Source organism: Tenebrio molitor, chromosome 3 (genome assembly GCF_963966145.1).
Source record: "Tenebrio molitor chromosome 3, icTenMoli1.1, whole genome shotgun sequence".
NCBI classification, from domain to species: domain Eukaryota; kingdom Metazoa; phylum Arthropoda; class Insecta; order Coleoptera; family Tenebrionidae; genus Tenebrio; species Tenebrio molitor.
The window spans coordinates 9,316,410-9,331,299 of NC_091048.1; the positions used below are offsets into that span (position 1 = coordinate 9,316,410).

Consider the following 14,890-nt stretch of genomic DNA (forward strand, 5'->3'; position numbering starts at 1 on the left):
ATGTTGACATTTAACAGCTGTCAAGAGTGTCAAGTCGTCTGTCTGTTTTTGTAACACAAGCACAACGCAAGTTTTATCTATGTATTTGTTCTTATCAGAGTTAAATACATAGAGTGATTCTATCAGGAATTGAGATGCCTTTGTCCAAAATTAAATGTGACGCCAACTACAAAAATCATCTTGCAGTTTGACGTTACGTTAACATGTTTTCAAGCAACAATTTCTTCGGTTAACACCATGTTTATTAAACCCCAGGAAGTTCTCTTAGCCAGCCCCTTTTGGTGAGTACACTGTACTGATAAACCATGTCGTAGAACGTAGACGAACAAATGTTTTACTTTCAGGGAAACGGAAGAGACGTCAATCTACTTCTTATTGCAGCATCGTAAAGGACATGGGGGCTCCAAAGGTCTATCATCGCTTCTTGTCGGCACCATTGACAGCATTTTCGACACAAAACCACCACCTTACAGAATTCTGCACCAGACACCTTCATCAGAAGTTTATTATTGTAAGAGATTTTTTAAAAAATTTTAAGAGGCCTTTAACGATTTTGTGCTTATAGTGATAGCGTGTTCAATGACGAGACAAGAAATCGTGAAAGATTGGGAGTGGCTATTTAACAATGTCTCAGCCACTTTACACTGCTTTGACAGTGAAGATGAAATAACCGATTTTGTTACATGTAAAATTGAGTCTGTGATTGCCACCCGGCAGGAAGTCGATGTTGAAGGTGAGTCCAATATCTTGTTATCAATATTTTTTTTATCTGGAATTTACATTCTATTTGTAAATATTGCAAAATATTGGAAGATTTAGTGAATCTTCTATTTTTAAAAATTGTATAACATTCAATATAGCTGAACTTGATTAGATAAAAATGGCAAGGATGTAGTCGTTAAGACAAATCAAAACTAGAATTAATCAGCTTTTTTAATTGAGGAAATGCCAAACTTATTTCATCTTGCAACAAGTAAGTACTGCAGAATTTCAAGATTACACAGTCTATCAGTTTTACTCTGTTTATAAACACATTTGGTTCATCCAGAATGTTTGGTGTCATTGTAATTTTTTTATAATACCAATTGTAGCATAATTTATCTTTATGGCAGTTACATTTGATAAATATTTATAAAACAAACCAAACATCAACTTTTGTAATACAAATAAAAATAGTTCCACCTGTTTATTTGTGTTTTATCAAAACAAACTTTAATGGGTCAAGTTGAAGTAAATACGATCGTTATAAAATATTTTCATGACCAACACTGCGATAATTATTACTGATAAAGGAGTAAGCCCCATACATAATTGTATTTTTTGTAAATATGTACATGTTTCCTTCTTGAACTGAATGTATCACATTGATTTTTTTTTAACTCTTTTAGTAGCTTAGTGATACATGACTTCCTACTGTTGAACTTCGGTTCTGGTTTGACTTTTGACATTTGTTGCCATACCGATTATAGAAACATTGAACCATTGGACATTATTTGAGAAATGATATTTTACTGCATAATTATGAACGACATTGGCTGAAGGAATAACAATTTAATTAATAAACTGAATTCAAAGTAGAAGAGTCGATGTAAATGGTACTTGTGACAAAGGATTCAATGTTTGCGAGGTTTTATTATAAATCTAATTAACTAATGATCTGTTTATTCTGTTTATTGGTAAAACTGTACTGGTTATGATCGCTATAACACAGAAGTGGAGTGTGGTGAGTAACACGCAGAGGTCTTGTTTAAAATCAATAAAATTCTTTTGTGATAAATATGTTGAACAGTGTGCGGATTATGCGATATCAAACCTGATTATAAACCGGAATGATTTTGGTTTCATGTCGCTCATTGGTTGCAATAACGGCACCACTCGAAATAGCTATTTTTGGGAGCGTGTACAAAAATAGTATATTATGATACAAGTCTATAAGGAAGCCTTTAAAGCACGCGGTACGAGTTTAAGAGCACGACGCGTAGCGGAAACTTGTAGCGTGTGCTTTTAACGTCGCAAGTGCTTTAAAGGCTCTTATAAACGTGATTCATACGTTATTTTTTTATTATACCTGCACTAAAATCTGAAAATTATAACAAAAAAAAGCAAATTGAAATACCTTTTCCGAAGTAATCTGTGTCATTAATCGTTGATATAGAAATGGTCAATTGTTGTTGTTTCGTTGTTATCATAAATTGAGTATAAATGTCTATTTATCATTGTTCAAAATGTAGGTGAATTTGTTGTTACCTAAGCGACCTTAAAGCTTTAGTGTTTTAAGGGCCCTTTTTCGCACGCATTTTAGTGTCAAAAACAGGGTTTCTGATTCAGGTATAAAATCACTTTTTGAAATAAACGCGTTTAAAGTTTCCGTTGTTATAGAAGTGCAGCATGAAATAAAGACATCTGCTGTTGTTTGTTGATCCAATATTGAATTAACAGATATGCCAGTATTGCTGTCGAACATGAGACTAATAGTGTGCCGTGTTGTGGCTTGTAGTAACTTGAAAATTCTACTTATCGAGTTCTGCTACTGTGGCATCCCGTGAGCGATGCTACATTTTTTTAAATTACGTTTTAATACGGGGAAAAGACCCAGTATTAAGTTTAGTGTAGCTTTCCGAATAGGTCATTAAAGTCTCGTATTGTCAATGAAAAATCGACGATCGATTAAGTAAATCGACAAATAAAATCCAAGCCGGGGGAGAACACTTTGAACATTTTCTATGATTTTCAGTAAAACTGTACTATTTTCTAGTGCTTCATTTCTTTTAAATTGAACATGAGAACGCTAAACCCTATACGTCAAAATGTTTACATAACGGCATAACCTGTAATTTACACAGCGTTTCAATTGGCAGGATCCGCAATCGTAGAAAAAAAAACCGCCTACTTTAATTAGAAATTTAAATGATCTCACGGTACAATAGTTACTGTCGCGAGCAATAAATTTTGGTCGTCAATGTCATTTCAAAATTTGGTTAGATTGTCACAAATTTAAAAATTTTCCCTGTCTGATTATGTCCATGTCAACAAAGTGTCAAAAAAATTAGAAAAAAATGACAATTAATGTCATACAACGTGATGATAGGTTATGATATTTACGACTGTTTTACAATGGAACATTTTCGATTGCGTCAAAGAATGACCTTGACGATCAAAATTTATTGCTCGCGACTGTACATGTTACAATTTAATAAAATAACTATCCTTGTAGTATTCTTTTTAATTTTCAATAATGAAATCTTATTTCAAAAAATATCTTCCCTGACATTTTTATTTGTTTTTTCTTTTATTTGACAATTATCGATGCAGTTCAATCACCGATATTTCCAAGGCTGACTCGATTGTAAATTTTCTTAATCACACGATATAATAAATATTCTAAAGAATGCAATTAAAAAAAAACTTTGGATGTAACTAATTAAACATCATTCGCGCAAAATATAAATTTATTATTATCAAAGCGAAGACGTAAGAACGTTTTATTTAGCGATAAAAATTACTGGACCTTACATTAATTATTATCTTTTGACTAAATAACGCAAAAGGTTTTTTTGTTTTGTCAAAAACTATTGAATTCAGTTCACTAAACCAGTTCTAATCTTTATGAAAATTCGTAGTTTCATGCGATAAAAAATAATACAAAATTGTCAGGAAGATTACTTTTTTATGTCATGTTTAAATAAAAATCTTTATCTCTTCCAAAAGGTATTGAAACGTGCATATCTATGACATTCCTGCAATCCCTGTTCAATTGTACACTTCTGTGCAATAAAATTAAGCACAAGTCTTATGACTATTTTTCACAATATTTTAGTTGTACAATACGGGTCTATTGTAATTGATAAAACATTTGAAAACATTTTTGAATTGTTGTTTTTACTGATTTATGTCACTTTCTTGACATTCAAGCAAAGTGTAAATAAACCTTTAGGAATCGTAACCCCACTTACCCACTTTCGATTCTTGTCATTTTGACAATCAATTTAAATTGTTTGAAGCTCAGATATTCCAAAAATCCGACATGAATAAACAAAATTAGAGCAATCGTACATAGATAACTTGAGATAAACGTTCTGTGTAGTAAAAATGACAAAATAATTTTGAGTTTTGAAATTTACCACCCAAAAAATAACGTTCATAATCAAGACGGTAATCATGATGACAATAAAGTACGGATTACAATTTTTTTTTTTTGAATTGACAGACAATGACGGCCAAAATTCTTTGGCCGGCATAGTACGTTTTGCAACATACCGGGTGTAAAATAGTAGTTTATTTGATGAGTTTGTGTGTAAATTGGGCCTTTTTTGGCACGCGTGCCAAAAAAGGCTCAATTTACACACGAACGAGTTGCATACAACGTTTTTTTGTTCGACGAGCCCCTTAAAGGGTCCAAATCGCTTAAAACCTTTAAAATTAGCTTGACGTTTCGTTTTGACAAGTTGTGACATTTATCAAAATCTGTTCACATAGGAGAAAATTCTCAAATTCTGACAGTGTCGAACAAAAAATGGATTTTGGTACATAGGCACTTTACGTGTAATAGTAAAAATCCTCGGATATTGGCTCCCCTAATTATTTTCCAACAAAACCTTAAATACAAAAGTTGTCGAGTAAAAAAAATTGTACCTAAATTCTTTTCTAATTATTTTCTAACACCTTCTGGTTCGTAAAATGGTATTACTCCAGAGACATGCAAGCAACATTTCCTGCATTCTATCCTGAGCGATCAATTCCAAGTTTGACATGTCAAATATCATACATTGTCATCTTTGGTTGTCAGTGTTGTCACCTCGATAATACTTCACAGCTATTGCTATTTTAACAAATTCTTCAATTCTTTTTTCCATTATTGTATACTTCCGGAAGATGTTAAAAAACAAAAAAACAAAATTACAATTGGGAACCATTTTTAAAACTCTACAACTTTTGTATTTAAGGCTTTGTTATAAAATAATTAGGGGAGCCAATACCCGAGGATTGTTATTTTTACACGTAAAGTGCCTATGTACCAAAATCCATTGTACACCCGGTATGTATTTGAATTTATGGACGTAAAGGCTTGTTGAATTTAAATTTAAATTAATCAGGCATTTTATTACCAGCAATTTATTTTTCATTCACTAGAATATGTACGGTCGGTGGAGAAATCTATGTAAATCAGACCATTGAATTGTCAATATATTTGCCAGTATCTATAGAATATGTCATACGAAAGTTAACCTATTTGTGATTGTCATTTTTGTCCCAGTTTTATTTGTCCATCGACTGTACAGTCGTTAACCAAAATAAAATAGGACAAAGTAAATTTCGATTGTGTAATTCGATATTTTTGTGAAATCCATCTCTTAGGAAACAAAAGTGTCAAAAATAAAAAAAACAATTCTGATAAATGTCATCATTCGACGATATTTCAAAAACTCACAATCATTCAATTGAACATAGTGACAGTGATGAGATGACAAGTAAAAAACACAACCTAACTTTTTGTAGATCAATCGTCAAGTCAAATCAAGTTGTAATCCGAGACACATACGCCTCAGTTACACTACACAAATCTTTGAATTGTGAAACTGTCTAAAGTAACACTTTGTCCTATTTTATTTTGGTCAACGACTGTACCTATCTTCTAAATTTCACAAAAATCGGTCCATAAATAATAGAGATACAAGACCTAAGTCTTAGGTGGGACACACTGTATAGTAAACTTCGTCCAGCGAGAGATTGGGAGATTTTAAATTTTATTAAATTAACCCAACACTACAAAATGCACTAGAATACATTAATTAGAGCATAATTTGAGGACAAAAATGTTACTACTGGAAATATATAAACTGATCGCAAAAAGTTAGGGATATTGATATTATAATTTATAACGTATCCCAAGAAGAGTAAAAGTTTGACATAAGTCAAAACTCATTATACATATGTGTGAAAACGTTTATTAAAAAAACATTTCAATAATTCTCCTTATAAAAACTTACTGATCAATTCGATAAAGTTAACTTAAATATTTAGCAATACCCCAAACTTTTTTCGATCAGTTTATTTCAAATTTTACGTGCGTTAGGTACTATTGGAAGCATAAAAAGTGGGACATCAAATTTCTGTCAATTTTGAAAAATTCGATGTAGTTCAAGCTTTATTGTCTTTTTTTTTACACTATTCTAGCTGACAGTTTAAAAATGTATTTTATACTCCTATTTTCCTTTTCCAGATGCCCTCTTCTTTTGATAAAGGTAGACACTCATTCCCTACAACCTACAGTACTTAATGACAACGTCAAACAATTCAAAGTAGAGTTAGAATCAGATAAGGGTTATTTCACATTAAAAGTCAAGACAATAACGTTGATGTCCCACTTTTTTTGCCCGCAATAGTACTACTTTCTCTACGCAGAATTTAGTGATTTTTATGTCAACCAATCTCTCACTGGACAAACTATACTTGTTTTACCGTCATACAATCATTTGTTGAGGTACCGTGAGATCATTTAAATTTATAATCAAAGTAGGCTATGACTTTTAAATTAGATTGGTAACACTGTTGACGTTTAGGGTTCTCATGTTCAATTGTTTTAATTTAAAAGAGATGAAGCACTAGAAAATAATACCGTTTTATTGACAATTATACAAAATGTTCTTGGCTTGGATACAACTGTTAACTCGCCGTTTCACATTTTATATTGAATTTTGAAGCATCATCGCTTTAACAATAATTAAAATCAAGTTGTCAACAGTGTTGCCAATTTAATTTAAAAGCCTACTTTAATTACACATTTAAATGATGTTACGGTATTACTGAGTGAAAATATGTATTAGGTCTGTATCCTCGATTCTTTTATTTTTATTCTTTAATGAAATCCATTTTCCTCCGTTTTTCTTTCTGTATAATAAGTAATACAGGCTGATTCACGTAGCCCGTTCATTAGAAACTTTCTGATTTCCCCAAATCATATTAATATGAAAATTGGTAGTTGACTATAATCGACTACTCCAAGTTCAAATGAAATATTTTCAAAATGGTGGCACTTCCGGAAATACCGGAAATCGACGCTATCTTTAATTTTTTAAATGGAAAGACCTCATTTTGACTTCACATTTCGATTCTACGTTAAATTTTGAGTTTGGAACATCTTTTTGTCAACACTTATCTGTCATCGTTTTTGACCTATGTCATCTTTTTTGCAAAAAAGCGAGGTTGCAGGGCTTCATTAACAAATTTATAACTCTTGAACCATCGGAAATAAATAATTGGTTTTTGTCTAGTTGAATTCCTAAAGACCTGGCCGATCTTTTCCGCCATTAGCAAAATTTTTTTTATGTTTCATACGCCTACTGAAATTTTTCAAAATTGCTCATCAAAAAATGTCAAAAACTTCATTTTTTTAAATGGCAACCACCATTCGTGACACTAGATATAAATGTAAAATTTAATTCTAAGCCTACTTTTATTAACATTATGTATGCCTATTCCCAGCCGTTTTGGCGTAATTTCGATTTTTTGAGTAAAATATTCTTTTTTTATCAAACAATTGTTTTATTTGAATTTTTATTCAAAAATCGCATGCAATAAACAGTAGATAACAACGAAATAATAAAAAATAAGCAAATTAACAAAAAAATATTTTCAATGAAATCATTTACATGAAAATATTTTTTTGTTAATTTGCTTGTTTTTTATTGTTTTGTTGTTATCTAATATTTATTGCAATGCTATTTTTGAATAAAAATTCAAATAAAACAATTGCTTATAAAAAAGAATATTTTATTCAAAAAATTTAAATTACGCCTAAACGGTTGCAAATAGGCATACATAATGTTAATAAAAGTGGCCTTAAAATTTAATTTTACATTTATATCTAGTATCAGAAACGGTACTTGCCATTTAAAAAAATGAAGTTTTCGACATTTTTTGATTATCAATTTAAAAAAAATTGCAGTAGGCGTATGAAACATAAAAAAATGTCGTTGATAGCACAAAAAGCGGCCAAATCTCTGGAAAACCAGTAAAGTAAAAATAAATTATTTATTTCTGATGGTTCAGGAATTATAAATTTTTTAATGAAGCCCTGCAACCTCACTTTTATGCAAAAAAGATGACATAGGTCAAAAACGATGACAGATAAGTATTGACAAAAAGACGTACTAAACTCAAAAGTTAACGTAGAATCGAAATGTGAAGTCAAAATGGGGCCTTTCTATTAAAAAAAAACAAAAATGGCATCGATTTTCGGTATTTCCGGAAGTGCCGCCATTTTGAAAATATTTCATTTGAACTTGGAATAGTCGATTATAGTCAACTACCAATTTTCATATTAATATGATTTGGGGAAATCAAAAAGTTTCTAATGAACGGGCTACGTGAATCAGCCTGTATAGTTTTGCACATTTTTATGAATATGTATAGAGACTTAGTGTCTTGAGATTCTTTCGGAAATAAAAAGATTACCTAAATATTTAACCCAACTCATCATATCCTACAAATGTCATGGAATGTGTCTAAACTTTCAATTATGAAACTTTCATAAATCCTATAACTACGTATTTTTAAAGATGATTAGGATGACAAATCATAACGTGGGTGTGCTAAATGATCAATTATATTTCATTTAACGAACCATAGTGATAACACATCATATAGGTACCCACATATTGAAAAATCTGAACTGAATAACATTTACAAATATGTATTAACAATTTAAGAACCAAATATTCAACATAAACTTTGCTGTCAGAGAAATAGCGTAACTATTTTTATATTGTCTTCTATTCACTGTTAAAATTTGTATTCAAGTAACCAAGAATAAGTACTTTTTTTGTTCGACACTGTCAGAATTTTCTTTAAAATTAGCTTGACATTTCGTTTTGACAAGTTGTGACATTTATCAAAATCCGTTCACACAGGAGAAAATTCTCAAATTCTGACACTGTTGAACAAAAAAAAAAATCAAATGCACGCATATGAAATGTCATACAAATGTCGACTCTACCCCACCCACACAGTTGCCACATAAATTTTTGTACATACATGGTTGCCATATTTATCCACAATCATTTTCAATATGTATTCAATCACCCAATAGTAATTGCCGCCAATTACAGAGTAAATGTGCCTTGAAATAGTATGAAATAGTAATAAATAGGAATTGGTTTATATTTTTACGCTAAAACAATATATGTATTTAATTCTTCGAATGCGCTAAATACACAGATCAAATCCATTGACTCGATAACAATTGGATCGTAATTTTATACACTAAACTACAAAGGCGGCAATGAGTCACCACTTTCTCCGATTTTTACAGGCCATTGATGATACGATTGTTGTTTTTATTGACAAAAATTTATTTTCGCAGATGAAGATTCAAAGTCGTTCAAAGTCACGTCCGACAAATTCATCCGTCTCTTCGGCTTGCCCAAAGATGAAAAACTTGTCAACTATTACTCGTGTAGGTGCGTTATTGTCGCCCACCTAAATACAGGATTTTTCATTATTTTTTTATCTCTTGAAGCTACTGGAAAGGCAAACTGCCGAGGCAAGGATGGATGTACCTGTCCGTGCACTATTGCTGCTTCTACGCCTTCATCTTAGGCCTGGACACGAAAGTGTGCATAAGGTGGTCAGATGTGGTGGAACTGAGTAAGAAAAACAGCATCGTATTTCCCGATTCCATTAAATTAGCAACTAGAGAAAAAGAGTACCATTTTAGCATGTTCCTCACAAAGAACGAAACCTTCAAATTGATGGAACAGTTAGTGGATTTGGCCATGAAAAGGTAATCATTATTTGTAGACTGTGTGGATTTGAAACGTTATCTTATCACAGGTTGATCGACGATAAGAGAAGCTTTAGCGAAGATAAGGAGCTGTTGCACAAGTTGAGGTTAGTTTTTTTTTGGGGGGAATGACCCTCTTAATTTTGGACCGTATTTTAGTAAGAACGTTCCGAAGAAGGCATCATTCCTCAAAAGAGATTTGGACGCTCGGGCGCAATCCGACGCTTACAAATTGATGTTCAGATTGCCATCTAGCGAAAAACTGGACGGATCGATCGATTGCACTTTAATGACTCCGTACAACAAAAAACACGTGGCAGGTCGCTTGTTTCTCTCGCAAAACTACATCTGTTTCGAAAGCCGAGTACGTCCCAATCCATAATTCAGAAAATTCCAATAAGAACCAGTTCCTTTGTAGGTCAAGTCGCAAGTCAGTCTCGTTGTACCCCTGCGCGACGTCAAGGTTGCGGAAAAAATCGAAAATAACGCATCGAGTCAGTCGCTGGACAAAGCGATCATCGTCACCACGAGGAACGAGATTAACAAGACGAATTTTATTTTTGCGCAAATTCTAGACAGGGAATTCCTCGTGGAGAAACTGTCTGAGTTGCTCGCGAAGACGAACACCCCGAACAATTCGGATTCGCTGAGCACGAAGAGCGGGAGTAGCTCAGGGGACGCGCCAGCGGCAGGCCCAGAGATCGTACCGTGGAAATGTCAGCCACCGTTGATGACCATTTTTCCCTTGAGTCCCATACCGGAAGTGCACAAAAAGCAACAGTTGAAAGGCAAGGATTGGGAGTTGCATTTCAACACGTACGGGAGAGGGGTTTCGATGTACCGGACGACGGAAGTTGCCAGGCTGGTCCTTCAGGGAATTCCGGATTATCTGCGTATGGATATTTGGATGTCGTTTTCAGGTACGGTACTAATCTTGCAGTTGGTTTATTTACGTAAACGAAAGCAATGTGATGATGATGAAACACATCTCATTGTTTAATGAAAAACAAAAGAAATATTTGTTTACAGGACACGTTTACTTTAATGAATATTTTATCGTCATCTTTACATCACACATATTTTTTAAACTAAAACGGACGTGCGTGTCGTCATCAGGGCGACGATAAAGACAATGAAAACAGTTTTCATCGTTTCTCTGATGATGACAGCTTTGCGGTCGAAACGTATATCTGGTGTAATGGTGATGATAAATTATTATTGTGGTAAACCCCAAGTGGTCCTTTTATTTAACTTTAATTGTTAGAAATAGGTACTGAGTCGTCGTTATAACGGAACAGAAAAAGAATAAAATAAAAAATAAAATTCACGTGATGAAGAAAGTAATAATGAGGACAACAATAATAATTATTATGTATCCTCCAACATTCATCAAATATAGTAAACATAAACAAACAAAAAAAAAGCGGTCGACAAGACACTAACAAAATATGTATAAAAATGATAAAAATATCAACAAGTGTTATAAATAAACAGTATTCTAGTATTTTATCTTAGATATCATTTTATCAGTACTAATATTGTTTCGTGGTTTATTTCGATGATTCAGTACGTTGTTTATTTGAAAAACATACTGCTTTTCATCATAATTCGGACATACAGATTCTAGAACGTTAGGGATTTCATTTAATTTATCGCTGCACGTTTATTTAAATGAAATAGAATAATCGATATAAATAAAAATGTAAGTGTTCGTTTGTTCAAAATCTAAGATCTCCGAAAGTTCTTCACTGATTGCTTTGAAATTTTGACACAACGTTGCATTCGAATAGGCGCGTGTTGTTATGTACAGTTGCGGCCGTTGAAATCTCAGACAGGAAAGATTCAAACACTTTGTATAAATTCCGAAATTTGATTAGCGTAAACAGGATTTTCATCAAGGATTATAAAGTCAGTGTCAGTATTTGACATATTAGGGCAGAATCGCGCTTAACTTTTGAAATGCCGCAATTATCTGATTTCCAAAAATGTGTTTGACTGAGGGACAGTGTGAGTATAAGAGCCATTGCGAGAGAAATTAATGTGGATAATGTTTGACTGACATTTTGAGAAACGTCACTTTCAATCCCATTTACAAAGCCGAAAGTTTGGCGTTGTCAAAGTGTCTGAGTTTTCAAGGGCCGCAACTGTACCTATATTATACAGGGTGATTCACATAGCCCGTTCGTTAGAAACTTTCTCATTTCCCAAAACCTTTTGTCAACATTTATCTGTCATCGTTTTTGATCTATGTCATGTTCTCCGCAAAAAAGTGGGGTTGTAGGGTTTCATTAAAAAAATTATAACTCCTGAACTATTAGAAACAGATAATTGATTTTTTTAAATAAATTTCTAAAGGTTTGGCCGATATTTTGCACTATTAGTAACGGCAAAACACGAAAATCCACTATTTCGATCTAAACTCGGTACAGGTTGCAAAGACACACTTGTCATTTGGAACAGCACTTTTATGGCATTAGTCATTTGAAATTACTTTAAAACTGTACTTATATGGAAAATATTCAACCCAAACTATGATTTTCTGGTCCCTTTGTGCCTTCATTTGGTTCAGAAATATGAAAAAAATGCTGTTGAGTTTATATAATCTCGGTACAGGTTGCAAAGACACACTTGTCATTTGCAACAGCATTTTTTTCATATTTCTGAACCAAATAAAGGTACAAAGGGACCAGAAAATCATAGTTTGGGTTGAATATTTTCCATATATAATAAGTACAGTTTTAAAATAATTTCAAATGACTAATGCCATAAAAGTGCTGTTGCAAATGACAAGTGTGTCTTTGCAACCTGTACCGAGTTTAAATAAAAATGCAACTGTTCGTTTGTTCAAAATATGAAATCCCTGAAAGTTCTTCACCGATTGCTTTGAAATTTTGATACAACGTTGCATTCGAATACGCGCGTGTTTTTATTTACCTACAGGGTGATTCATACAGGTGGTCCAACACTTACCATTTTTGCAATTTAATAATTGTCCAAAAATTCTTAAACTCGGTAGGCATAATCTACAATTAATATTCTATGATCGAGCATGATCAACTTTTTTCAATTAAATTTGTGTGATGGAGCTAACTTTATAGCGATTTAATATCAAAGTGGTCCAAATATTGATTCACAGCAACTTTTCATCCGTAAAGGATTTTTCTTTAAATGAAAAATGCATATTTTAGAAAACTGAATATTGAATAATTTCAACTTCATTACGCAATTTATTTGAAAATTTCTTCAGAATGTTTGCTGAAATTGCTAAGCGTAAAATAATCGAGGGTAAGCAGGGTAAGTACCTGCAGGTTGGCGATGGGGTGTTGTAAATCTTACTTCTGGTTTGGTTTGTGATTAGGCTGTTAGTGTAACTACGTCATAAATTCCTGTCAGTTGTGCGGCAATGTGATGCGTTTTAATTTTTTTTATTTTCAGATATCTGTTTTCTGTGTTAGTTTTAACCTATTTAGATGAAAAAAAAATCGAATTTTGATTAATTTCACTGAATCACCTCCTGACGCGAAACCCAATTGATAATAAAAATAAATAAAATAATGGGACATGCTTATAGCTCCATATGTGTGTCTCTTCATAGCCAAGCGTCAAATTTTTTCGATAATTAGAAACCGCGTAATCGCAAAAATGGTAAGTGTTGGACCACCTGTGTAGTATCATACAAACTTTAAACCAGTGGTAGATTCCTACCCCTCTTACAAAAATGCCTAGGTTCTAACGTTAAAATCATTGAAGAGTGTATTACCACCTTTTAAGAACCGCATATAAATGAAAATATTTTACGCTGAAACAAGCTGCCGGGGTGATCCGAAGGAATTGTTGTCAAAATGAAACTAAAGCGACCTTTATAATACCAATATTTTCTCTATAGCAACAATTGTTTGTTTCTACTATGACATTCATGACATCTGTTATATATTGGAGGTAAAGAGAAATAAATAATATTTAATAAATTAGCGAAGAATAGGATTTACTAATAGTAAAAAGACCGATGTGGTAATTTTTGCCAATTTTTGATGTATGACTTAATATTTTATTGTTAACAGCTTTTTGAGATCGGAATCTGCCACTGGTTAAAATATGTATGAAAACAATATGAATCACCCTGTATATTAGTTATTTATTATACGAGTGTGGAATGTACGAAATTAGTCACGCAAGAAAAAGTTATTTTCTTAAGTGACTAGTGAGTAAGTGTGTAGTTTATTTAAATATTGAAATAATATTTATAAAATTTTGACAAGAATTTATTCCCAGAGAATTGTGGGATGGTTGTTATTGTGACATTTTGTTTTGTTTGTGGGTGTTATAGTGATTTTTTTATGTTTATTAACAAAACTGAAAAAACCTAATTTTTCCGTGAGCCCCAGTTTTTCTCTCACTAGTGGGTAATGCAACAAGAACGGGTGGCCGAATAGGTACTTTTTTTTTGACTGGGCCACAGCAACGCGTGGCCGGGTACAGCTAGTGATTAATATAAAATTAATTAAAAACGTGTCAAATTAAAACATTATTCAGTAATCCGTGTGTTTGCCACGATTTCTTATTCACTCATACATGTGAGTTGTTCGAAGGGTGAGGGGTAAATTACCAATTATGACCCACACATTTTTGGTTGGAGACAAATCTGGCGATCGAGCAGGTTATGGAAGTAAAGCATCATTATTTTCTTGTTGTATAATCTGTTTCAAAATCAAAAATCCACCACCTGTTGAATAATGTTGGCAGAAAAAAGAAATCCCTAGAAAAAGATTATTTTTTGGGTTGGCTCAAGCTCCTGCCAAAATTTGACATTGAACTGTTGAAACGAAACAAAATAATTATTATGTACAAAAAGGTTTTAGCTACCAGTACCATATCATACTTTTTGAGTGAAATAATAAAATGAGAATAAAAAACACGATGAACTACGACCAAAACCACTGTCCAACAGTTTTCTTTCGTAACCCCACTTTTTTCTGACACTTGCAGACACATTAAAAACAAAAGTCGGCTACGTTGTCGGTTGTATTTTCGAGGTAGAATGCACTGTTGGTGGATTTTTGATTTTGAAACAGATTATAAAGTGGGTACAGGTTGCAAAGAAGCAGGGGA

General features: G+C 32.7%; 1 protein-coding gene across 1 annotated transcript in view; it reads left to right on the top strand.

Annotated features, from left to right (window-relative positions):
- Tbc1d8-9 (TBC1 domain family member 8/9) overlaps nt 1-14,890 on the top strand; it is a 26,618-nt gene continuing 11,728 nt past the window's right edge. The window contains exons 1-8 of the mRNA XM_069043500.1: nt 1-281; nt 345-511; nt 566-733; nt 9,362-9,458; nt 9,518-9,781; nt 9,832-9,888; nt 9,941-10,145; nt 10,200-10,701. Of these exons, the coding sequence (XP_068899601.1) occupies nt 238-281; nt 345-511; nt 566-733; nt 9,362-9,458; nt 9,518-9,781; nt 9,832-9,888; nt 9,941-10,145; nt 10,200-10,701 (1,504 nt within the window). The 5' untranslated portion in view covers nt 1-237. The remainder of the gene's footprint in view (nt 282-344; nt 512-565; nt 734-9,361; nt 9,459-9,517; nt 9,782-9,831; nt 9,889-9,940; nt 10,146-10,199; nt 10,702-14,890) is intronic.